This window comes from Lepus europaeus, chromosome 3, assembly GCF_033115175.1.
Source record: "Lepus europaeus isolate LE1 chromosome 3, mLepTim1.pri, whole genome shotgun sequence".
Lineage (NCBI taxonomy): Eukaryota > Metazoa > Chordata > Mammalia > Lagomorpha > Leporidae > Lepus > Lepus europaeus.
In genome coordinates this window covers 59,824,887-59,850,164 of record NC_084829.1, presented here as the reverse complement: position 1 = coordinate 59,850,164, position 25,278 = coordinate 59,824,887, and the positions used below count along the sequence as shown (strand labels likewise).

Here is a 25,278-nt window from a genome sequence, read left to right as displayed (position 1 = left end):
ATTGTATTGGAATCCCCTGGCACGATCCTAACTCCACCATTTGGGGCAAGTCTGATTGAACATGTCCCAAATTGTGCATCTCCTCCCTCTCTTATTCCCACTCATATTTAACAGGGATCACTTTTCAGTTAAAATTTAAACACCTAAGAATAATTGTGTGTTAATTACAGAGTTCAACCAGTAGTACTAGAACAAAAAAAATACTAAAATGGATGAAGTATTCCATTGTACATCAACAGTCAGGACAAGGTCTGATCAAGTCACTGTTTCTCATAGTGTGCATTTCACTTCAACAGGTTTCCCCTTTGGTGCTCAGTTGTCACCAATCAGGGAGAACATATGATATTTGTCCCTTTGGGACTGGCTTAATTCACTCAGAATAATGTTTTCCAGATTCCTCCATCTTGTTGCAAATGACCAGATTTCATTGTTTTGACTGGTTATCAACCCTTTATCTGTTGCTTAGTTTGCAAATACTTTTTTTCCTATTCTGTCGGTTGCCTGTTCACTTTCCTGACTGTTTCTTTCTTTTTTTTTTTAACTTCACAGGCTTTTCTTGGGGTTCCACTCCCGGGCGAGGGTCCCCGGTCCCAACAGAGCAACAGAGAGGGGGTTGGGGAAGTCCCGGGTTTGGCACCATCTGTAAGGTGTCTGGCGTGTGACAAATCTTCCCAGGCAGACGAATCAATTAATTCACAGGCTCTTATTGGGGCTCCGCACCCGGGCTGGTTCCCCGGTCCCAGCAGAGCAACAGAGCGGGGGCTGGGGAAGTCGCACGCCAGAGGTTGGGAGAGCTCCTTTTATAGATTCAGGGCATGGGGGTTAAAGGTTGAGGTGGGTCTGATCCTCATTGGTTGACCTTTAGGCACCCGCAGGGACCTTGACAAGGACTTCCTTCCCCGGAAGTAGGCCTCTCCATTCACATCAAGATTCATTTTCAATTCTCTTTATATACAGAAGATCAGTTTAGTATATATTAAGTAAAGATTTCAACAGTTTGCCCCCATATAGCAACACAAAGTGAAAAAATACTGAAACATAAACAGTTCTTGAGAGAGAAGCCCAGAGGGTGGGTGAGGTTCCAGGGTGGAGCAGAAAAGCCCTGGACCTGGAATCAGAAGGAGGAGCTCCCACTGACCCAGCATCACACAGCATGTGGTGTGGGCACTTGCGAGTTCTCTCTGACTTTCAGGGCTCCAAACTTGGCTGGGCAGAACCAGGCTGAAGCCAGCATCCCAGAACTCAATCAGAGTCTCCCATGTAGGAGGCAGAGGCATTAGTACTTCAGCCATCACCTGCTGCTCCCTCAGGTGCACATTAATAGGAAGCTACAATTGACAGCAGATCCAGGACTCATACTCAGGCACTCCAACATGGGATATGGGTGTCCCAGTGGCATTTTTCGTGCCATATATAACAATTGCCCTGAGTTCCATGTTTAAAAATGTGGACATTTGAACATTTTAGTGTTAAAATTCAGCTCACAATACTGTTTAAGAAATGAACCTGTTTGGAAAGACAAGTGTAAGTATATTTCCATTCCAAACTCAGCAACAACAAAGGTTTTTAAGAATAACCAGTGTTGTGGTGAAGTGGGTTCAAGTATTGGCTTCTCTGCTTCTGATCCTGCTAATGTCCCTGGAAAGCAGTGGAAGCTGGCCTAAGTAATTGGGCTGTTGAGACCCATGTGGGAGATCTGGCTGGAGTTCAAGGTTCCTGGCTTCATCGTGGATCACCCCTGGCTGTTGCAGACATCTGGGGAGTGAATCAGAGGATGGAAGATCTCTCTCTTTCTCTCTCTCTGTCACTCCAGTGTTCAAATAAAGAAATATTATTTAAAGCTAGAATAATCTTAACATTTTATGACCGAGTTTGAAATTCAGAGAGAAAATTCAGCTGAAATTTACCAGAGGTTAAACAGCCATGGACAAGACTACCTTGTTGATAACACATGGAGCAAGGATGATATCCATCTGGTTGAACTTTGGCACCACGTGGGAGAAACCCCACCACAATCACCAGCTTCCCTCTGCTGAAGGTGATATATCTCACAACCCTTGGAGGGCAGGGCTCACATTTCCCACTTGAAAGGTCATATTTAGAATGTGAGTTGGTCAAACTTTTCCATTTGTCATGTTGGGGTTTTTTATGTGTTGATATCTGACACACTGATCTTCACTATATTATAAAAGAGCTATGAAAGTACAGAGTTATTGTGTAAGGAGGAATTTAGGAACAACTGAAATGCAAAGTCTTAATGATGTGTTGGGGAATATTTTCTTTCTTTTATCTTCATTCTTCTTGCCATCCGTATCCCACCCTCCACCTGGTGCTGATGGAGGGGTTCGGTTGGTCTTTGTCTAGGAGGGATCGGACCTCCTGGGCTGTGCTAATAATGGGGTGGACATTTGCTCCTCTCTAAGGCTGTGATTTATGCACTACAAGTCCTGAAAATTAGAATCAGCAGCCTCCCCACCATGAAAAATTCCTGCAGCCTGGCAGCCAGAGGAAGCCGCCTGTAGATGAAAAACATTTGAAGAAATGAAGAAGATTTTCACGTAAATAAAGCAGGTGCAGAAGATAAGTCCTCGAAACCAGTCTTTCGAAGTTTTGCACCAATGAAGTACATCCCCTATATGTTGATCTTGGCTATTGTAAAACTAATAAATGGTTTCAAATCACACGGATAACAAAATAAACACATCTGAGCACACTTAACTAAAATTTATTCCTTTTCATTGGGATCAGATATGAAATAAGATTTTCAATGTTCTTCTATTCTGTCTCTTTGTTGGAATTAATATTTCAGGGGAAAAACAATGCAAACTATTTGTTTTAACTTTTCCACTGTTGTCTGACAATATCTGGCATATGGTCTGTGAAAGAATCAAGTATAGAAATCTACCTCTGTGGCCGGCGCCATGGCTCAACAGGCTAATCCTCTGCCTTGCGGCACCGGCACACCAGGTTCTAGTCCAGGTTGGGGCGCCGGATCTATCCCGGTTGCCCCTCTTCCAGGCCAGCTCTCTGCTATGGCCCGGGAAGGCAGTGGAGGGTGGCCCAAGTCGTTGAGCCCTGCACCCCATGGGAGACTAGGAGAAGCACCTGGCTCCTGGCTTCGGATCAACGCGATGCACCAGGCGCGGCGGCCATTGGAGGGTGAACCAACGGCAAAGGAAGACCTTTCTCTCTGTCTCTCTCTCACTATCCACTCTGCCTGTCAAAAAAAAAAAAAAAAAAAAAAGGAATCTACCTCTGTAAAAATGAATCTTAATGAAGAATGGGATGGGAGAGGGAGTAGGAGAAGGGATGGTTTGCAGGTGGGAGGGTGGTTATGGGGGAAAAGCCACTATAAGCTGAAAGTTGTAGTTCTGAAATTTATATTTATTAAATAAAAGTTTTCTAAAAAAAATCCATCTCTGAAAGTTTCAGGTATCCCCAGGATATAGTTTCCACTCTGAGGAATGACATAATGAAATCTTTCTGATATAATAATAGAAAGTGTATTTTATTATTCAATATCAAAGCTATCAGGTCAACCATGGGCTCAGTGCTCTGGGAGGTAGGAAAGCCAACGGACCCAACCTTTGCTCTCAGGTGATCCTGCTGTCCCTCCCAGCATGCATGCACCAGGCTCCTCCTCACTATGTTGCTTAGTGCTGCTCTGTGGTACACACATATGAGTCTTACTTTCATTTCTCTCCTTGATACTCAATCCTGGGCATCCCATATCTACATTCTCCATCAGAATTACATATAATGAATACAGATGTAAACCCATTGTCCTCTGGGACTATGTCTGGGCCAGGGTGCATGGTTGGGGAATGATTTCTTGCCTCACCAACAAACTGGGATGCTCATGCTCGTCTCCTCCTGGAAATCTGGGCTTTGGCAGATGGAGTTCTTCTCTAGAGTGAGATTCCTGGCAGCGGGAGAAAGGGCAAGGGATCAGACATGCACAGAGCTCAAAATGGAGTTAACGCTATCAAACACATTCATATCGATCATAATTAAATATAGATTTATTTATTTTCTAGAGATACCTAACAGCAAAACACACATCACCGCAGGCCACTTATCTGTGAGACTTGGCACATTGCTCCTCCTGCCTGGCCAGTCCTTTCCACCTGGTCACACCTAACTCCTTACCTGATTACTTCCCAAGGAGCTTGGTGGTCCCCCTGTGCCCTCTACAGAGGACCAGGAAATCTCTAATAACACCACTGTGTCTCCTGCACTGTCTGTCCTGTGAGTGTGTCATGATCAATGTGTCCTCAGTGCTTCATCACAAATGGATTATGACACAAACACAAATCCATGCAAACCTTAAGGATCTAGGGACCAGTGTACGGGCATTGACAATTACTCACACCACTCACACACTCTGCCTGATTGTAGTCACTCCACTATTCTACAATATGTATTTATTTGCACACCTCAAATGCTAGGTTTGGACGTTTCTGGTTGCCAGTGCTAATAATCCAACTGTAAAACAATCTGTACAATATAATTAAGGAAATTAGGAAGGTGGGCGCTTGCTGGCATTAAGGAATTATACAATATTGTTGTGGTAGGGTAATAATATGATGCTGCTTAGAAAATGAGTGCTTCCTTGTCCCATGCCTTCAGGACACGTGGCCTTTGGGCTGCCCACTCGCTCTCCACCTTTGCTTTGTTACTGGTGCTAAGCTGCTTGTGGCTGCTCATAACCAAACACTTGCTGCACATAGCTCCTGGCCTGCTCTCTGCTCGGTATGGACCCCAGCTTAGTCTCTCTAGACTTTTCTTTCTCATTAAATAAAGCCCTCACACCCCTATTCATTTCTCTTACTAAATAAAAAGCTTAAAAATATTTAGAAAAAGAAAATGAGTACATACTATTTAGAGATAAAAGCTATTATTTGCAGACAAATCTGGTATGGCTTCAAAATAATCTCATGGTCATGGGGTGAGTTGCTGGGAATGGTTGAGAGGTTTCTGTGGCTCCTGTCACAGATTGCTCCACATTAGGGTTGGAACAATAGAACAGTGATTTGTGAAGGCCAGAAGATGGAGGCCATGGCATTAGAAAGCCCTCACTCCACAGGAATCTCTAGGGGAGGATGCTTCACAGCTTCTCCCAAGCTTCTGGTGATCTCTGTATTCCATAGGTTCTGAGGTTGTGGCCACTTCACTCTAATCCCTGTCTTTGTCTTCCACCTCATCACTCTTGCCTTCGGTTCTTCTCTTTTGTCTGTTACAGGGACAACTGTCCTTTGCCTTAGTGTTTTTGCTGATAGTCCAGGATTATCTTTTCTTAGTTTCCCTAAAAATTATATCTGAAAAGACTCTTTCCCTCAAACAAGTTCACATTTTCTCTCTCTCTCTCTCCTTCTCTCTCTCTCTCTCCCTCCCTCTCTCTATCTCTCACACATACACACACACACATACACACGTGCACTCTCAGGGGATTTGGACATGACCTATGTTTTAGTGGGTCACTATAACTGAGCCATATCTTAGGCATAATGAAAACATTTGTTGGCAATTGCTGATGTAGATTAATGAATAGCTTGGAGGTTGCTATACTATTTTCCCCACTTTTGTATTTGCTAGAATTTTTCTATCAAAATTTTTTACATTATTTTATTCATAGAGTAACTGTTTTCAGTTTGTGCTCAAGCTCTAAGGATTAGACTGAAAGAAGAAAGCTCAGTGCCCCCTTTCAGACCTTTGTTCACCTCCCAGCCCAGCTCATGGTGGTGATTTTTATCTTAGTCCTTTATTCAGTTTCTTCAAAAAGCTGCTCCACTCTTCCTGGCAAAAGGGATGAAACTTATCTGGATTTGTACAGTCTTTTATTTCCAACCTTGAAAAAAAACATATTAACTAGCTTTATCCCTATAAGAGCATGACTCATTATTTCCCTTAGCCCAGGGAGCAACTCTATGGCCCCTGAACATGTGGGAGTGGCTTCTCCCCAACTGAACTCTACCATTTTCAGTGGGAAGGATTTATTGAAGTGAATAAATAGCTTGTTAACACACCAGAAACTGCTACTACGTTTTTGTACCAAGAAGGTGACAGCCTTTTATAAGGTTAGTACTTATCTACTAAATTTTCCTAACTTTCCTTTCTAGGAACCTAGAAAAATACTTTAAAATATGTCTTTAGCCCAAGAAAAGGTAATTTCTTATTCACTTTGTACCTCTTGCTGTAGTTAGAAGATATTTCAAGCATTGTTTTTTCTTCTATTGAATGCATCTTTATACAAACTTGCAAAAATGAAAATGTAGAAAATGAGAGCATGAGACTAATGTAGTATGAGAACTTTAACATCATCAGGAGAAAAAGAAATGGGAACATTTTGGACAACAGAGAATATGACTTGAGTAAGAAGAATGTGGGAGTTCATGCTAAAATTCCTTCCTCTACAGCAGTGGTCTATTGCTATAGTGAATCATAATACTGGAATACCATCTAGGCTCAGAAGACTCAAAGTTAAAATTAATTCTAGTAGGAATGAATTACTCTGAATGTAGAACTGCATTCTAATTCAGCCTTAGCCACAATTAGTTAGATGACAAGTTTCATTCTCTCTCTCTGAGATTCAAACAAGTCATGGATAACCTAGAGATTGGCTAAGGTGGGATATTTATAGTCTAGCATGACTACCATTTTCTGAGAGGTTCATTCTTTGAGTAGAGGTATGGCCTGTCCTTTGTAGCATATTTACATGCTTCTTCTGCATTTCTCCATTTGATTCTGTAGTGCTACACCCATGCCTACCCATGTTATGACAACAAATAATGTCTCAAGGCATTGCCACATGTTCTCTGGCATCAGGGAGCAAAATCACCCCTTGTTGAGAATCACCAGTTTATAGGACTCTATTGCCCAGACTCAGAATAGCTGAGGAGAAGAGAAGAAAAACATTAGAGCACATAACTACTTTTAAAAATTATACAAACACCTTTCTGGAGTGCACAATAGGATTAGATGTTGGAGTCAACCATGCCCTGAACTAACCTATAATATCAGAAACAAAACAAGTTCATGTAAAGAAAATACAGTGGATATCAGTGAAATTATCCAAAAATTCAGGTGTCAGAGCAACAAGAGTCTGACAATTCACAGGAACAATAATAGAGCATTCATGGGAGGAAGACTTTGAAATGAAATTGGAGAAAAGTGATTGTAAGACACTTTAGGGAACAACGTTTGGCTGAAGATGAGTTGAGATCCTAATTTTAAGGGAAGGAAGGGAAACACTAAGTAGGCACAAAATCCACTGAAGCTATTGGTTGAGATGTGAGCCTGGCATGTCGGAATCACCTGAGAACAAGGGGCAGCCGGATCCTGGTTTCTACTACTCCGGCAGTCTTCTCACCTTGCTTTGACTTACTTTGTTAAATAATCACGATTTCTGGGTTAGAATTTCTAGGAAACCATGGAGTGAAGTCAATGTAGGGAACACTATGCTATGTCAAGGTCTGCAAACCAAAGTAAACACCTTTAGGAAAGAGGCCAGATTAGCCTCTTTAGAAATGAAGGAAGGAAGAGAGGAAGAGAGAGAGAGAGAATAGAAGGAAGAAAAAGGAAGACAAATAAAGAATAATGGAAAGTGTATGTATGTATGTATGGGTAGACAAATGGTTGAATGGGTGGGTGGATGAAATGAAAGAGAGATTAAAAAGATAGATAAACAGATAGATGGAAAGACAAACACACAGATAATGGAGGACACATATGCTACCCAAAATATTCAGAGATTCATTGATCTTTCAGGACCTGGGGCAAGAAGGAATCCAAGAGGGAGGGGGAGGAAGAGTTGGATTGTAAGTGAAAGGGAGGAAGGGGGAGTGCCACTTGTTCCTATAGTGTTATAAAGAAAATATATGAGACTTTTATAACTTAAATAAAATATGTAAAAAAATAAAAAGGAAGACTCATTAGCTGGGATTCTATTGTGAATTTTGTGTGCATTATCTCATTAAACTTCCTCAGTAACATTAGACACAGGGGCAACCATTTGGCCAAGCAGGTAAGATGCTTGTTAAGATGTTCATGCCTTCTAACAGAGGGACTGGATTTGAATCTTGTTGTGGCTCCCAATTCAGTTTCCTGCTAAGGTAGATATTGTGAGGCAGCAAATGATGGATGCTTCAAGTAACTGAGTGCATAACAGTTGTAAGGGAGACCTGGTTTGAGCTCCTCTGTCCTGGATTCAGCCTGATCTAGTTGTGGCCTTGTAAGCATTTTGAGAGGAAACCAGTGGGTAGGAATCTTCTTTCTGTCTGTCTGTCTGTCTGTCTCTCTCATTCTGTCTCTCTGCCACTCCAAGTAAAGAAAGGAGCTATAACTATTTCTATTTTCAAAAGAGTGAATGAGTCTCATGTTAAAAAAATCTATCAAGTTTACATACATCCTACACGAAGGAGTTGTGATTTGTCCATAAGTCTATACTCACTACTGAGAAACAGTACAATTGGCATTATGTTGGTGACATAACTTCTTTAAAGTACCACTAAAATTCTCATAGATTACATGCCTTTCAAAATAAGCCCATTTCAAATTGAGATATAGTTAAACTAGTTCTCAATTTGTAGTTTTTTAGTTTGTCAAGGTAAAGCAAGTCACACTTTTTTTTTTTTTGACAGGCAGAGTGGATAGTGAGAGAGAGAGACAGAGAGAAAGGTCTTCCTTTGCCGTTGGTTCACCCTCCAATGGCCGCCGCGGCTGGCGCGCTGCGGCCGGCGCACCGCGCTGATCCAATGGCAGGAGCCAGGGGCTTATCCTGATCTCCCATGGGGTGCAGAGCCCAAGCACTTGGGCCATCCTCCACTGCACTCCCTGGCCACAGCAGAGAGCTGGCCTGGAAGAGGGGCAACCGGGATAGAATCCGGCACCCCGACCGGGACTAGAACCCGGTGTACCGGCGCTGCAAGGTGGAGGATTAGCCTAGTGAGCCGCAGCGCCGGCCGGCAAGTCACACTTTCATGAATTTTATTTTTTAATGAAGTTTTTAAAGAGTTCTTTGACAGACTGAAACTCATGAATTATATGTTCCTATCTTTCTCTCCCTTTCCAACTCTAAGTTGACTAATGGACTCTGAATATAAAACAGGTCATCAGAGAGAATGGGTGAGTTTCCATGGTGTAGCAGAAAAGCCCCAGACCTGAAATCAGAAGGAAGAGTTCCCATTGACCCAGCATCACACAGAGTGTGGCATGGGCAGCTCGCTCTCTCTCTCTCTCTCTCTCTCTCTCTCCACACACACACACACACACACACACACACCCCTTCAGGGCTCCTCTACAAGGAGGACATTAGGAGCTGTTGAAGGGATACTCCCTCCCCAGACATTGACTGTGAAGAAGAAACACAGGTGGGTGACCTGTGGCAAAACATCGAAGCTTCTGTTCATTCTCTGTCGACTCAGCAAACTTTGTACTGATCTTTGCCCTAACTCCTTGCCAGGTATTTGGAAATCTCATATTTGGGAGAGCTAAAAAGTTACTTATTAGAAAGAGTGTTATAAATATTATGTAAGATAAAATTCCATTTCTATCTGTAATGTGATACTCAGTCAATAGCTCAAGTTTAGTGTGAGGATCAGAATTACTAAATTCTGAAATCTGGATCCTCACAATTAAACACTTAGTTTAACTGTCATGAGCCTTACTCACCCTCTCATTCTGCTGATCCATGCCACTCCTGTATTTAATGCATCCTGAGTGTTTTTATTCACACTGATGATGGAATTGTTTATGTGCATTGATGGACTCGCGGTGGTCTCTGATTTTTCTGCTATATTCCATTCTTCAAGCAGCCTAGGCTAGCGCAGAGGCATCAAACTGCATCAAAGTTCCTTGAGTGACCCAATCAGTATGTCTTTTACTACTCACAACGAAAAATGAACATGCACAGGTGCATCCATATATGCAGCACTCATCTACCTGAAACTAAATATCCATGAAATGTGACTTAGCCTTTGTTATATAATAAACTCAGCTATGTTCTTTCTTTTTTTAAAAAAATTCTTTTTTAAAGATTTATTTATTTATTTGAAAGGCAGAGTTACAGAGAGGCAGAGGCAGAGACAGAGAGAGAAAGAGAGAGAGACCTTCCATCCGCATGTTCACTCCCGAAATAGCAGCAATCTGAAGCCAGGAGTGAGGAGTTTCTTCCAGGTCTCCTAAGCAGGTGCAGGGGCCCAACTACTTGGGTCACCTTCTACTGCTTTCCCAGGCCATAGTAGAGAGCTGGATTGGAAGCAGAGCAGCCAGGTCACGAACTGGTGCCCATAAGAAATGTATTGCATGTGGCAGCTCTGCCTATCCCCCAAACCACAGTGCCAACCTTGCTATTTTCTTTTTATTAAAAAAATGAATGGTTTTCCAATGAACTGAAATATTGTCATGCATACTTTGGGAAACACTAACAGAGAAAATTCATCTTAATCTTTGTTTTTTCTTTAAAGATTTATTTATTTTACTTGGAAGTCACAGTTACACAGAGAGAGGAGAGGCGGGGGGTGGGGGGGTTGGGGATCCTTCCATCTGCTGGTTCACTCCCCAGATGGCCGCAATGGCCAGAGCTGCGCTGATCCAAAGCCAGGAGCCAGGAGCTTCTTCCGGGTCTCCCACGTGGGTGCAGGGGCCCAAGGACTTGGGCCATCTTCTACTGCTTTCCCAGGCTATAGCAGAGAGCTGGATCAGAAGTGGAGCAGCCGGATCTCGAACTGGTGCCCATATGGGATGCCAGCACCGCAGGTAGCCGCTTTACCCGCTATGCCACAGCACCGGCCAAATCTTTGGTTTTTAAATAGAAAAGAGCTTGAATCCCTGGGCCAAAACTTACTGTTAACAAGTTACTCTAGAAACATTAGCATTCACATCCATAAAATGAGAATTGTAACAGAATTCACTACAGGTGACTCTTAAAAATGTGTATTTGAAAGAGAAGAGGAGGGGAGAGAAAGAAGGAAAAAATTGTATCTGCTAATTCACTCCCCAAAGGCCCACAAATAGCGGGGACTGGGGCAGGGCAAGGTGGCATCTCAGAACTCCATTCAGATCTCCCAAGGGAATTGCAGAGGACTAAGCACTTGAGGCATCATCTGCTGCCCTCCAGGTTGCCTTATATGGAAGCTGGATGGTAAATTGAGTATCTGGGACTTGAACCAGTTCCCCAGTATGGGATGCAGCTTTCTGAAGCAGTGGTATAACCCCCTGCACCACAAGGCCCACCTCACTTTAGATGATTTTTGTTGGATAAAATGAAGACATATTTGTGAAACTGTGCAGTGTGTGACATACATTGATCAAATAAATGTTAGCTTCATTCTTTATGCTGTTAAGTTAATTCAGTAGCATCTCTTTTTCTAAATTATAAAATAAGATGTCCACAGTAGAGATCATATGTAGAATTACAAAAGAAGAAAACAAAACAGTATTCTTTGTTAGTGTAAAGATTTTGGATTTTTGAGATATAGGTAAGTCAGTCTGGTGCCTGATTACCGCGTTTGATCAAATGCAACCTGACAATCCAAGAGCTGAAGAGGGACTTTGCTCCGTCCTGATCTTCCCTATCAGTGACAGACTCTGGTTCAAGATCTCCAGGGTTCCAGCGTCTTCACTTGTGTGGATTCCAGACCTGCTTTCTTTTTAATCCTTGTGTGGATTCTCATGTCCATCACTGATGGAGTCTGATGATACACATTACATAGGATCTGTCTGACATTCTGTTTCATTAACTGGATATTAGAGATCAGGAGGCTGTTATGAGGACTAATTACAAAATACATCAGAAGGGACTAGAATTGGAGCAGTGTTATTCAGAGATTTGCAAAAAATATCAGTTCTCTAGTTCTTTATCCTCCTGTGAATTCCTATTCAGCACTACCACCACAGATTTTCATGTATTAGCCTGCCAAGAGCAGTCACATTGTAGCCAGTGAGGACTTGAGGCTGGTGTGGTCCGTGTGAGGACGGCTATTGATGGGCAACAATTTTAGCAAAGGAAGACCTTCCAGGAGCTTTTCCACTCCTGCCATAAAGGCAGATACTGGGACAGGTGTTTAGCATAGTAGTTAAGACATCACTGGGATGCCCACAAGCCCTGTCAAAGAGCCTGTGTCCAAGTACCAACTCAACACTGGATTCCATCTTCCTGATGATGCTCAACTTGAGTGACAGCAAGTGATGGTGTAACTAGTTGGGTTTTTGCCACCCCAATGAGAGAATGGGATTTAATTCCCAGTTTCTGGTTTTGGCCTGACTCAGTCTTGATTGCTGCAGGCATTTGGAGAGCGGACTAGCAAATGAAAGATCTCTCTCTCTCTCTCTCTCTCTCTCTCTCTCTCTCTCTCTTTCTCTCTCTCTGTGTGTGTGTGTCTGTGTGTCTGCTTTGCACATAAATAAAATTTTATGGAGCCAGCATTGTGTGGTAGAATGTTAGGCTACTGTCTGCAATGCTGGCATCACATATGAGCACTATTTCAAGTCCTGGCTCCTGCACTAATGATTTAGCTCCCTGATAATGCACCTGGGAAACCTCCTGTCTTCTGCTGGGCCCAGCCCTGGGCATTATGGCTATGTGGGAAATGAACCAGCTGTTGGAAGATCTCTTTCTCTCTGTCTTTCCCTCTCTCTGTAACTCTGCCTTTCAAATAAAATACACCAATCCTTAATAAATCAATAAAATTTTAAAAATCAAAAGGAATATACTTCTTTAGTATTGTTATCACTATTTAACCATACATCATAAAATACATTTTTTGTTCCATGGTTTCAATCATTCATTCATTTACTTATGTTATAGAAACTAGGAGACTACTGTCATGGCGGGGAAACCCAAGCTTCACTACTTCGATGTACGGGGCAGGATGGAGTCCATTCGATGGCTCTTGGCTGCAGCTGGGGTAGAGGTAGGTTCTGCATTAGGTTATCTTCTGTTGAATCTACAATTGATTGCATCAGATACTTTGAATGATCTATAAAAGTAGTATCTTAAATAAATGTGGCTAGTTTTAAAGAAAGATGTGCAGATTTAATACAATAAATCATTGCTATTCTAAATAAATAACATAATTAATAAAATGAATTTTAAGCACTGCTCTTAATGTTTAAAAATGTAAAAAAATTATAATAGGTATAACACTGATAAAATATATGATGGCACTGACGAATTATTAGTATCTCAAGTGTGATAATGTTAAGTAGTTATTACAGCTTGGAATATTTAAGGAGAAAATACAGCCATATGTCTCTTAGCAACCAGGGTACATTCTGAGAAATGTATCATTGGAGATTTCTTCATTGGAAAACCATAGTGTGTTTTCACACTAACTTAGACGGTATAGCTACTTATAGCCTTATACAGTATAGCCTTTTGCGCATATGCTACAAATGTATACAGGATGCTTGATAAGCTTGTATATTGATCACGTAGGCAATTGGAACATGGTGGTATTTTTGAATGTAAATATTTCTAAACATAGAAAAGATACAGTAAAAAAATATGGTATAAAAGAAAAAAAAAGATACACCTGTCCAGGGCAGTTTTCATGAGTGGAAATTCCTGCATGAGAAATTGCTTGGAGTGAATGAGTGAGTGAGTGAGTGGTGAGTGAAAATGAAGGCCTGGGACATTGCTGTGCACTGCTGTAGATTTATCAACACTTGATCCTGGGCTACACTCAATTCATAACGCACTTCTTTCTTTTCAATAATAAATTAACAGTGGCTTTAACTTTTTTACTTTAAAAACTCAATTTTTAAAATGGCTACCACTCCTTTGTTACAACACTTCATTTAAAACATAAACACATTGAAGAGGTATCCAAGGATTTTATTCATATGCTTTTTCTATAAACTTTTTTTAATTTTAAAATTTCTTGTTTACTTGTATTTTTTTTTACTTTTAAAACATTTTTTTAAATGAAAGAGACAAACACACATATTTGCCCAAGCCAGCGGGGGTCAGCATCATCAATATCACTGCCTTCCACCTCCACATCTCCTCCCGCTGGAAGATCTCCAAGAGCAATAACACTCATGGAGCTGTTGTCTCAGTGGTTAGAGTGCCTTCTTCTGGGTCCCTTCTGCAGGACCTGCCTGAGTCTTCTTGAGAATGTCACTCTCTTCTACTAAATCCTCCACTGTGAATTTTGTTGGAGGTTCTTCATCTCTTTCCTCTTTGCAGTTTTTCAGTACTCATCCCTCTGTGTGTACATAAGAGAGACGAATTTCTCAGTGCAGTCGCATATCCTCTGCCGCCTCCAGCAGGCGCACACGAGACAGCCGCACGTGGTGGTGGGTGGAAGTGGTGGTTCTGCCTTGTAGCCGTACCCAGGGAAGTGCTGCCTCTGAGGGAAGGGCACGCCCAGCCAAACTCCTCCTTGCCCCGGGCGCCCTGCCCAGGCTGTGGAAGACCACCTCAGATGCAGCTAGCCGTGGGTTAAAGTGTAGGGCACCGTCTGCACAGCAGGTTGACGTGAAACCTACCAGCCTCGTCAGGGACGACACCCCAAATTCTCAGCATATTGCCCGGCTGGCTGTTCTCTGCCAGGGAGGGCTTGTGGGGTACACTGAAGCTTCCTGACATGGCTGAGCCAGTGGGATAGCAGCAGTGGTGGCCATGAGCCTGCTGGGGGACAGAGCTTGAACAGAGAAGGTAGCTTTCCTGGCTCTATTTGCTCTGAGATGTCAACCCCCACTTGATGGAAGGTGGTGATAGGGCAGGCACTGACTGGACCTCTTGCTAAGATCTTGTGGATTCTCTATGCCTGAAGCTGAACTCTGCCATCCCACCCATCACCATCAGCCTCCCAGGCAGCCTCATACTCCTCTCCTTTGTTTCCTGTCGGCGTTGACCTGGCCCCACCACTTATATTCATCCTGAACTGAGCACTGTACATTTTTTGAACACACCACCCGAAGTCTGTGTCATGAACCTGTGTGAACATGTAGATTCACAACTAATTCTGTTTTCCACTCAGGAATTTAGAAAACCAGAAATGCTGACTTTTCTCCCATGAACAACTCCTTTAAACCACTGTAAACACCACTACCACTAACTACTTGACTTAGGTGATTTATCCACACTGGGGGCACCCGTGTTGCATTCTGATATCACATGAAAAAAAGGCTCTCCTGAATTGCTGAAACCCATAACTAAAAGCACATACATTCCCTTCCTTCTAGTGACATCACCTCCCAAATCTAGGCCTAACCTTGGACAGCAGTGGGGTCAGAGTGGAGGTGAAGGGTACAGCAATGGGCTATGGCTATTGGATCCATGAAGGATCCAATCTAAAAAATCCCAATGTCCATGAGTAGATTATGACCTCCATAGTATGTGTCAGACAAAGGCCATTCAACTTTAAAAGACTGAAATGCTCTAGAATGAGTTAACAAGAACCTGTTTACTGTTTCTGCTTCCAGTTTGAAGAGAAATTCATAAAAACTCGAGAAGACATGCAAAGGATGAAAAATGGTAAGGACAATCATCTAAATGCATATGATGAGGATATCTTGACAAAGATTAAAAGTCATGCAAGATCTATGTATCCATAATGTCATATTTGGGGATGGAGGAGAGACAGAGGGAGAGACAAAGAGACAGGTTCTGGTTATAGTGTGAAGGGTGGAGCCCTGAGACAGTGTGGAAATTCTCTAAGGAGAAAAAGAGCTAGATTTCCCTTAGTATTAAAGAAGTGATGTCCTCCATGCCCTAGGACTCTCCCCTCCTTGCTTTCTCCTGCTTTCTGCATCACAAATGAGGTGGGAATAACTTGGGATCCCACACTGCCACCCATATTCAAGGACATACAAGACACACATTGGATGAAAAGAGGAGAAATAAGTCCTACTGTGTCTTGAGTTTCTTTCAGTTATGCATGTGATAAAGTAATGTCCATGAAATATATTAGACAAATTAAAAAGTAGGGCTGAATCAAAGAAGGAAGTACCTTTCTCTGAAGGGAGGAGAGAACTTCCACTTTGACTATGACCCTAGCGGAATAAGATCAAAGTCAGCAAACTCTAAAGGCTTCCATAGCCCTGGCAACTCATGACTAGAGCCTAGGGAGATTACTGACGCCATGAACAGGAGTGTCAAATTGTTAAGTCAGCAACAGAAGTCACTGTGTACTTACATCCCATGTGGGATCTGTCCTTAATGTGTTGTCTAATGTGCAGTGATGCTATAACTAGTACTGAAACAGTATTTTTACACTTTGTGTTTCTGCGTGGGTACAAACTGATGAGATCTTTACTAATTATATACTGAATCGATCTTCTGTATATAAAGATAATTGGAAATGAAAAAAAAAAAAAAACCCTGGTGTTAAATTGGAAATTGCATAGAAAATTAATTAATTTTTTTAAAAAAATATTATGTAGGATCTCTGTCTTTAATGTGCTGTACACTCTTATTTAATGCTATAACTAGTACTCCAACAGTATTTTTTTTTTCCCTATGTGTTGCTATATGGGGGCAAACTGTTGAAATCATTACCTAATATATACTAAACTGATCTTCTGTATATAAAGAGAATTGAAAATGAATCATGATGTGATTGGAAGGGGAGAGGGAGCGGGAAAGGGGAGGGTTGCGGGTGGGAGGGAAGTTTTGGGAGGGGGAAGCCATTGTAACCCATAAGCTGTACTTTGGAAATTTATATTCATTAAATAAAAGTTTAATTTAAAAAAAAAAGTAGGGCTGAATTAGTTAGAAGTTCATGTCAGAGTATGAAGAGGGAGAGGAAGAGGAAGGACCAGCTGCCTTGGGGGGTCAAGAACACAGGCCCACCTTGCACACAGTCCAGTGGTGTTATTAAAAGAACACACAGGGATTCCACATAGAAAACTCTCTCAGAGCTGACCTTGATGCCATGAAGACCATGAAACTTTGAGAATTTCCTGTGATGATCATGTTCTGAATGGCTCCCATTTGCAGTTTCTTGAAACCCCACCTAACACCTCCATGAAGATCAAATAAACATCAAAAAGACAGAGACCAACAATGTATCTAGATGGTAAATAAAAGTATCAATGAAATAACAGAAAAGGCTAAAAGGAGTATTGATGATTAAAAAAAGAACTTTAGGAAAATAAGGACAAAAGGTTATTTTACTTGAAAGGGAACAAGGTAATCCTTAGGTTTTTCAGTTATGAATTATTATTTTCTTCCTGAAAGACTGGGACTTACAGATATTTTATTTTATTTTTTCTTTTCTTATCTCACAAGATCCGAGTTTTATATACCAGCAAGTGCCCATGGTTGAGATTGATGGGATGAAGCTGGTGCAGACCAGAGCCATTCTCAACTACATTGCAGACAAGCACAACCTCTATGGAAAAGATGTAAAGGAGAGAGCACTGTACGGTACATTTTCTGTTCTCAAATCAGCAGATGACACAGGGAAAATGCGGGGCCAGATTGAGTGAGCAGGACCGTGGCAAGGAAATCAGACCAGCAGCAGTGGAGCTGTGGGCATGCACTGAGGTCCACTGTAGCAGGGTTCTGGGAGCATGAGGGGGTGTTTATGGGATGCATTCAGGTGACTGTGATCATAGAAGGGAACGCAGTTCATGGACAGAGCCCAGAGGCAGAGGTTTCCAGACACTGCTGGACCATGAAGTAAAGAGGATGGAGGAAAGACGATTCCAGATGCACAGAGTTACAGAGGTGGAGAGTTTGTGAGAAGGGACCAGTTGTCTGAGCATCTAGAGTGTAGGCCTGGGAAGGGAAGAATCCAAAGGAGCTTATTTTCATTTTCCAGAAATTACCAGAATGATCTTTATGAACTCATGATGCCATTTTATTCTCTGGATAAATTGGTAGAAAACAGTTAATAGAGGCTGGTGCCCAAGACATAGAGGTACATGAAGTATTTCATATAGGACTGAGGTAGGCAGTTTTTGAGTCAGCACTTCCAATGCTGGAGGAATCTCTTCTTTGCTGGGATGGCACAGCTTGATTGCAAATAAATTCTAATGTAGAATGATTAGCAGTTCCTCAAAAAGTTAAACATAATGTCACCAGTGACACAGGAAGTCTAATACTAGGTTTGTACTCAAGAGATAGGAAATACCTCCTATCTAATACTGGGACAGAAATGTTCTTGGTAGCATTACTGTTAATATGCATGTGGTGGACATAAATCAAATGTCCATCAATAGATGAATGGGTACAGGAGAAGCAAAGGGTGCTCTGTCCATACCATGGGATAGAGTCTGTCCTCCAGAGAGGATAATGGTCTTATGCATGTGACAAAACAGATGAATCTCTAAAACTTTTTGCTGCATAAAAGAAACTAGACAGAAGAAAGCTTCATGTGAATTGCATATGACTTCTGTTGTATGAAATGCCCACACATTCAGATTCATAAAGACAGAGCATGAATTAGTAGGTTCCTGGGCCAGAGGGAGGGGAATTGGGAGCAGTTTCCAAGACACATGGGATTTTTTGAGGGGATGATAAAAATGTTCTGAAATTAGAGGATGTTGACACCTGCTGATAAAGCCACTGAATAGTATACTATTAAGAGAGATCACTAGGTGAATATAATTTCATAAACCTATTATTTTATCCCCTTTATGATTGTAACATTTCATTTACTAGTCCAGTTATTAAAGATCCAATGGCAAAATTAGTAGCACATGTTGTCTCAAGTTAACATCTTGTAGTGTTCTACTATGTTTAAACAAATAATGCTTATATATTCTTTGTATTCATAGGTATAAGAAAATAGTATTGGTTTAGTTATAAGTATTGGTATAGTGAAAAGTTATTTAATCTTTCTAAAAATAAATAAAGACCTATTTTAGCTCACTAAAATAGCTCTTTCAACCACAAGAAGAAAAGTCTCCTGTCAGATTCACTGATTGTAGCTGTATAATGAATTGCATCAAGTGAGGGATAGTTTATGCGGGTCCTGGGACATGTAAACATGATTAGAGGTGGATACAGCATGTACAGAGGCTGTGGATCATGTTTTAGGAGGAAAAAAATTGTGTGGGGGTAGGTGGTCATTTGGTACAGCATTAATGTGCTGCTAGGATTGCCCACATTCCATATCAGAGTGCTGGATTCAAGTTCCTACTCTGCTTCTGATTCTAGCTTCCCACCAAAGCATCCTAGGAAAGGCAGCAGGTGATGTTTCAAGTAGCTGGGACCCTGCCAAACATGTGACAGACTTGAGTTGAATTCTAGGATCCTCGATTTGGTTTGATGGAACCCAGGACATTGCCAGATTTGTGTAGCGAGCCAGTGGATGGAAGATTCTCTCTCATTAAGAATGAATGAAAGAGGCCAGCGCCGCGGCTCAATAGGCTAATCCTCCACCTGCGGCGCCAGCACACCGGGTTCTAGTCCCAGTTGGGGCGCCGGATTCTGTCCCGGTTGCCCCTCTTCCAGGCCAGCTCTCTGCTGTGGCCAGGGAGTGCAGTGGAGGATGGCCCAAGTCCTTGGGCTCTGCACCCCATAGGAGACCAGGAGAAGCCCCTGGCTCCTGCCTTTGGATCAGTGCGGTGCGCCGGCCGCAGCGCGCCAGCCGCGGCGGCCATTGGAGGGTGAACCAACGGCAAAGGAAAACCTTTCTTTCTGTCTCTCTCTCTCACTGTCCACTCTGCCTGTCCAAAAAAAAAAAAAAAAGAATGAATCAATAAATAAATAATTGGGAGAACTTCTAATATTGGGCAAATATTAGACTGGGATGAGTAACACATGGGAGAAGGAGGGACATGTATTAGGTGGGTGGGCTGGTGCAGTTTCCCGAGATGCTGTCAAATGAGTCTTCAGCCATGCTACCTTTGTGCACTGGGCAAAGCACAGCAGATATTCAAACACTTTTTATAGCATCAGTGGTCACATACAAGGATCAACCACTTTCTCTCATAACTATGACTCTGAACAGGTCACTGGCACTTTGGAACTGTGTTTGGTCATGGGCATAACAAAATTGAAAGGTTTATATGCTCCTTAATGGTGTCAGAAGTAAATGCAGATATATAAATGAAAACCATTAGCCTAATGACTGGCATATGAAAGGTTCCCACAGAAGATTATTTACTTTGGCACCACCTAAATTTTTAACTTCAAATTCTAACATGGGAAGCATTTGACAGTTCGGTGGTTTTTATCTCCAGGATTGATATGTACACAGAAGGTGTGGCAGATTTGAATGAATTGGTTCTTTATTATCCATTTCTTCCATCTGGGGAACAAGAAGCGAGCCTTACTCAGATCAAAGAAAAAGCAAAAAATCGTTATTTTCCTGCCTTTGAAAAGGTAAGTGGAAACTGCTTCACACTTAAGGGCACTAAGAGTTTAGAGCTGTGTTAGTCCTGAGAATATGCCTCCACGTATAGTGGAAATTCCAGAGACTGAGTGGCTTCCACCACAGATGTTCACTTCTCCAGCTCTGGCGATGAGATATGCAAGGCAAGCCACTGGCAGATTCAGCATCTGATGAGGACATGCTCTTGGTTCATAGAAAGCCGACTGCTGGCTATGCACTAACATGGTAGAGAGGTCAAGGGAGCTCTCTGAAGTCCCTTTCATAAGGATATAATGCCATCCCCAAGGGCTTCTCCCTTTAAAACCTAATCACCTTCCAACAGCATCACTTTGGGGGTTAGAATCTCAATATATGTTTTTGTTGAGACACAAACATTCAGTAAATCATAAAAAAACAACAGAGAAACAGTGTACTGGCTTTCCTGTGGCATTGCCCTTTACTACCAAAGGGATTTCCATAGTATTAACACACACAGTTGCTCAAGGAATTTTATAAAAATATATTTGAAAACCAATTACCTCAGTTAAACTTTGTCATCAAATTTTAATTTACTAGGATACAATCTAGACTTTTCAATCAGACAGAATTTCAAGGGCCTTTCTAGAACTTGATCTGTAAGAGGCTTTAAGTCATACTAGTGGTTGGAGTAGACCATGTAGAAACTGAACCTCTTGATTTAAGAGCAACATCAAAAACATCCTAGCACCATATGTGGGGAGACTGGAGAGCAGCTGCCTGTCAGAACATGGTAGTGTTTCAGGAGTGCAAGATATGAATGATGGCTGAGGGAGAGACAGATGGAGATGGATGAAACAATGTTAAGAAAAGAATAACTTAATAACCTGAAAATGGTTCTCAGAGTTTTAGGAATGTTGTGGGGAAAATAAAGAAATTAAGTTATGTCATTTAATCAGTTCATCTGTATGCAGATATATAGTATCTATTTTAGTTAAGGTCTCTCTGTGAAAGTAAAAGAATACATCAGGATCACAACTCCCAGAAATCTTGTTGAATTAAAAGGATGAACAATACATATTTATAAGAGATTTATAAATAAAGGTAGTCCTTCATTCCCATCTTATGAAACATGGTATCTTTCTTTTTGTCGTTCATTGAACAGAAGTTAATTCACATACAAAGGGATAAAGTACTTAAAAGGAATCATACACTGTCTTCCCTAGTGAAACTGAAATTTTAGGGCATAATCACGCCATAACAAGCTCTCCAATTGTCACAGTTTAGTACTTTACACTGTGAAATCAAAGACACTCAGGATCATAAGTGAACAAAGTATTTTATAATGCAGCATTTGATATTGCTCTGTTTTTGCACCAAATAACTCTTCATACTTCTCTATGTATGCAAAGTCTATTAGAGTCTTTCTTTGCCAAACATTATCTGTCAGTAGTAATGCCTTGGCTATTTTTCCTTATTATTCTTTATGATTTAAATATTCCTTGGATAGTTTCATAAACATCACATGTTGACACAGAATTTTATTATGAAATGTTTGATACATCATGGAAATTTGAAAGAACTGTTTAATGACCACATAGATGACCACTAATTAGATGGCAAAATTCACCTATTATGTTTGATTTTCCATGTGCCCTAAACTTACCACTTTCTATCAATTGAAACACAGTATTCTTCGTGCATTTCAAAGTAGTGGCAGACATAAGTGCAGTTCACCTGTAGACAAATCAGCTGAAGATAAATAGCAGTGCAATTTAAGAGTCTGAGTCAATGTTGAACTGAAGTGATGAATTCACATTTGCCCAGGTATACTTCAGATTCCAGGGACATAGAGTAGGAGAAGAAGGACTTGTAGAATTTGAAGTAGTTTCCTCATGTGGGAAGACAACTGTGGTGAAGGGGGAGCCACTACCAAGGAGGACTGGAGAGGGAGCAGAATGGAGAGGTGTGTCCTGAGATGCCAAAGCCACCCTCTTCAGGGCATGGGGCAGATGGGAACAAGAGGCAGCAGGAGCTAAGCCCTTGGCACATAGGGAAGGTGCAAGTCAACGTGGGCCATGTGGATGCAGCAAGGATGTGGGAACCAAAGTGAAAGAAGACTCCAGGCTTTCACCTGATTGTGTTTAGAGCCAACTTCTCAATCTCCCTCAAGAGACAAGGGCATTGGAGAAAGTTTGGCATCTCTACACCCTCCACTGACTGGAGAAGTTGAGAGAGGAGAGGGGCCCCAGCCTGACTGTGCCAATGATCATCATGTGATTCCTTGAATTCACCAGGTGTTGAAGAGCCACGGACAAGACTACCTTGTTGGCAACAAGCTGAGCAAGGCTGACATTCTCCTGGTTGAACTTCTCTACAACGTGGAAGAGCTCGACCCCAGTGCAACTGCCAGCTTCCCTCTGCTGAAGGTGACCTACCTCCCAGCTCTTGGAGGGGAGAACTCACATTTCCTATTTTAGAATGTAATATTTATGCTGGAGTTGTTGTGAGCCCTAGTCTTTTTATTAGTTTTCCCTCCTGGTCTCCAAAATGAACTTCAAGACCTTACTCCTGATGCGAGAAGAAATCTTGTTAAGAAGGAACTAGTCACTGGATGCTACTGTGGAATATTAGCCTTTTAAGACAGAGACCTAGGGCCCAGAGCATCACTCCCCTGGCCCCTCCTCCCTGGTGCTCTCTGTCTCTGATTTCTCTGTGACTCCCTTCATCCAGGTGTGTCCTTGTCTCTCTACACCAAGTCTGTAGAGCAGGTCTCTTTCCACGTGATTTCTCTTTCTCTGCCTCCAGTTGGCAGTCCTTGTGTTCCTCTCTGCAAGACTTGCTCCCCGTTCTCCTGTCCTACAATTTCCTCTCTCTGTCAGTGTGAAAATTGGTTGTGACTGGCTCCTGGTTAGCCTTTAATATTTTATATCCCCAATTCCAGATCAGTTTTCCCTGAATTTTTATTTGTCATGTTGGAGGCATCCATATGTTGATATATCACACATTGACATTCATTATATTCTAAAAGAGATATGAAGATACAGAGTTAATGTGTAAGGAGGAATTAGGGACAACTGGAATATAAATTGTTAGTAATGATTTGGGGACTAGGCTATAGAGCTATATTTTCTTCCTTTTATCTTTATTCGCACTGAGATCTGTTTCCCAGCTTCTATACTGGTACTGACAGAGGGGGCTCAGTTGGTCTTTGTTTAGGAGCGGTCAGGCTTCCTGGGCTGTGCTAATGATGGGGTGGTGTTTGGTTCCTCTCTGAGGCTGTGATTTGTGCATTGCAGGCCCTAAAAACCAGAATCAGCAGCCTCCCCACCGTGAAGAAGTTTCTGCAGCCTGGAAGCCCGAGGAAGCCTTACACAGATGAGAAAAGTGTAGACGAAATAAAGAAGACTTTTGCATAAATAAAGCTGATGCAGAAGATAAACCCATGTGAACCAGTCTTCTAAAGTTTTGCTCCAATGAAGTGTATCCCTATATAGTGGTCCTGGCTATTGTGAAGCCAATAAACTGATTAAAATGATATGGGTAAAAAAATAAATACCTCTGAGCAGCACTGATTAAAATGCATTCCTTTTCATTGGGATCTAGTATGAAATCAGATTTCCAAGGTCCTTGTGGCCTCTTTCTTGATATTAAATATTAAAGAAGAAAAATGTCAAGTGTTTATTTTACCATTTCCAAGTATTGTGTGACAACAACTGTCATACGATCTTTGAAAGATTCAAGTATAGAAATTCACTTTTGATTACTTCTCAGCCTTTTGGCTAAGATCAAGTGTAGAAATTCACTTTTGAAAGTCTCACATAAGTTCAGGATAATACTTATTATTCTGAGAATTGGCACAATGAAACCTCTTTTCTTCTTGAAGTGCGATTTTATTTTTTATAATAAAAATGTTTTTCTTGGGGCCGGTGTTGTGACATAGTGGGTAAAGTTGAATGTGATTTCAGAGTCCCATGTGGGTGCTGGTTCATGTCCTGGCTGCTGACTGCCCATTCAGCTCTCTGCTAATGGCCTGAGGAAAGCACCAGATGATGGCCCAAATGCTTGGAACCTTGATACCCACCTGGGAGACCTGGATGAACCTCTTGGCTCCTGGCTTTGGCCTGGCCCAGCCCTGACTGTTACAGCCATCTGGGGGAAGAGAGGTGAACCAATAGACAGAGATCTGTGTCACTGTCCCTCTCTGTCTTTGTCTCCTCTCTCTCTGTGTAACTCTGATTTTCAAATAAATCACTATTTAAAATGTTTTTCTTATTAAATTTCAAAAAGCTATTGTGTCAACCATGGACTCTAGAGTGTTCTAGGAAGCAAAAAACCAAACAGAACTAAACTCTGGCCTCAGATGATCTTGCTGTCACTCACAGTCCTTGTGCACATGGCTTTTCCTCATGTATGCCTTAATTAATGTGGGGCACAGACATGATTATTAGTCTCAGTTCTCTCAGTGTCACTCAAACCTGGGCTTCCAAGATATAAATGCTATAGAAGAACTACATATAATGAATGTGGATGTAAACCCATTTTCCCCTGGCCTGTACTCAGAGTGGAGTGCAGGAATAGGAGCTATTTCTCATTTCACCAACAAACTGGACCTCACATTGTGTCTTCCCTAGAAAATATGGGTTTTGGTCCATGGAATTCTCCTCCTCTAGAGTGAAATTCCTCACAGTGGAAAAGGGGGTGAGGGAGCAGACAGGCACACAGGATGCCTTGATGAACATAGATACAAAAATCCTCAATAAAATTATATCCAAGAGAATCCAACAACACATCAGAAAGATCATCCACCCAGACCAAGTGGGGTTTATCCCTGGTATGCAGGGATGTTTCAACATTCACAAATCTATCAATGTGATATATCACCTTAACAAACTGCTGAACAAAATCCATATGATTATCTTAATAGATGCAGAGAAAGCATTTAATAAAATACAACATCCTTTCATGATGAAAACTCTAAGCAAATTGGGTCTAGAAGGAACATTCCTCAACTCAATCAAGGCAATTCATG

At 41.7% G+C, this 25,278-nt stretch overlaps 1 protein-coding gene and 1 pseudogene across 2 annotated transcripts; both read left to right on the top strand.

Moving 5' to 3' along the window:
• The first annotated feature begins 5,940 nt into the window (after positions 1–5,940).
• On the top strand, positions 5,941–23,761 carry LOC133756941 (glutathione S-transferase Yc-like). Of its 2 annotated transcripts, XM_062187563.1 has the most exons (7): positions 5,941–6,077; positions 12,806–12,911; positions 15,430–15,481; positions 17,237–17,369; positions 20,140–20,281; positions 22,544–22,675; positions 23,546–23,757. In XM_062187563.1, exons 2-7 carry the CDS (start codon positions 12,825–12,827, stop codon positions 23,663–23,665), a joined length of 666 nt encoding a protein of 221 aa, XP_062043547.1. In that variant the 5' UTR covers positions 5,941–6,077; positions 12,806–12,824; the 3' UTR covers positions 23,666–23,757. The 2 variants fall into 2 exon arrangements, with proteins under 2 accessions (XP_062043547.1, XP_062043548.1); XM_062187564.1 differs by lacking the exon at positions 5,941–6,077 and having other exon boundaries at positions 12,813–12,911; positions 23,546–23,761.
• Positions 23,762–24,008: 247 nt separating this feature from the next.
• On the top strand, positions 24,009–24,164 carry LOC133757188 (U2 spliceosomal RNA; annotated as a pseudogene).
• The last annotated feature ends 1,114 nt before the right edge of the window (positions 24,165–25,278 follow it).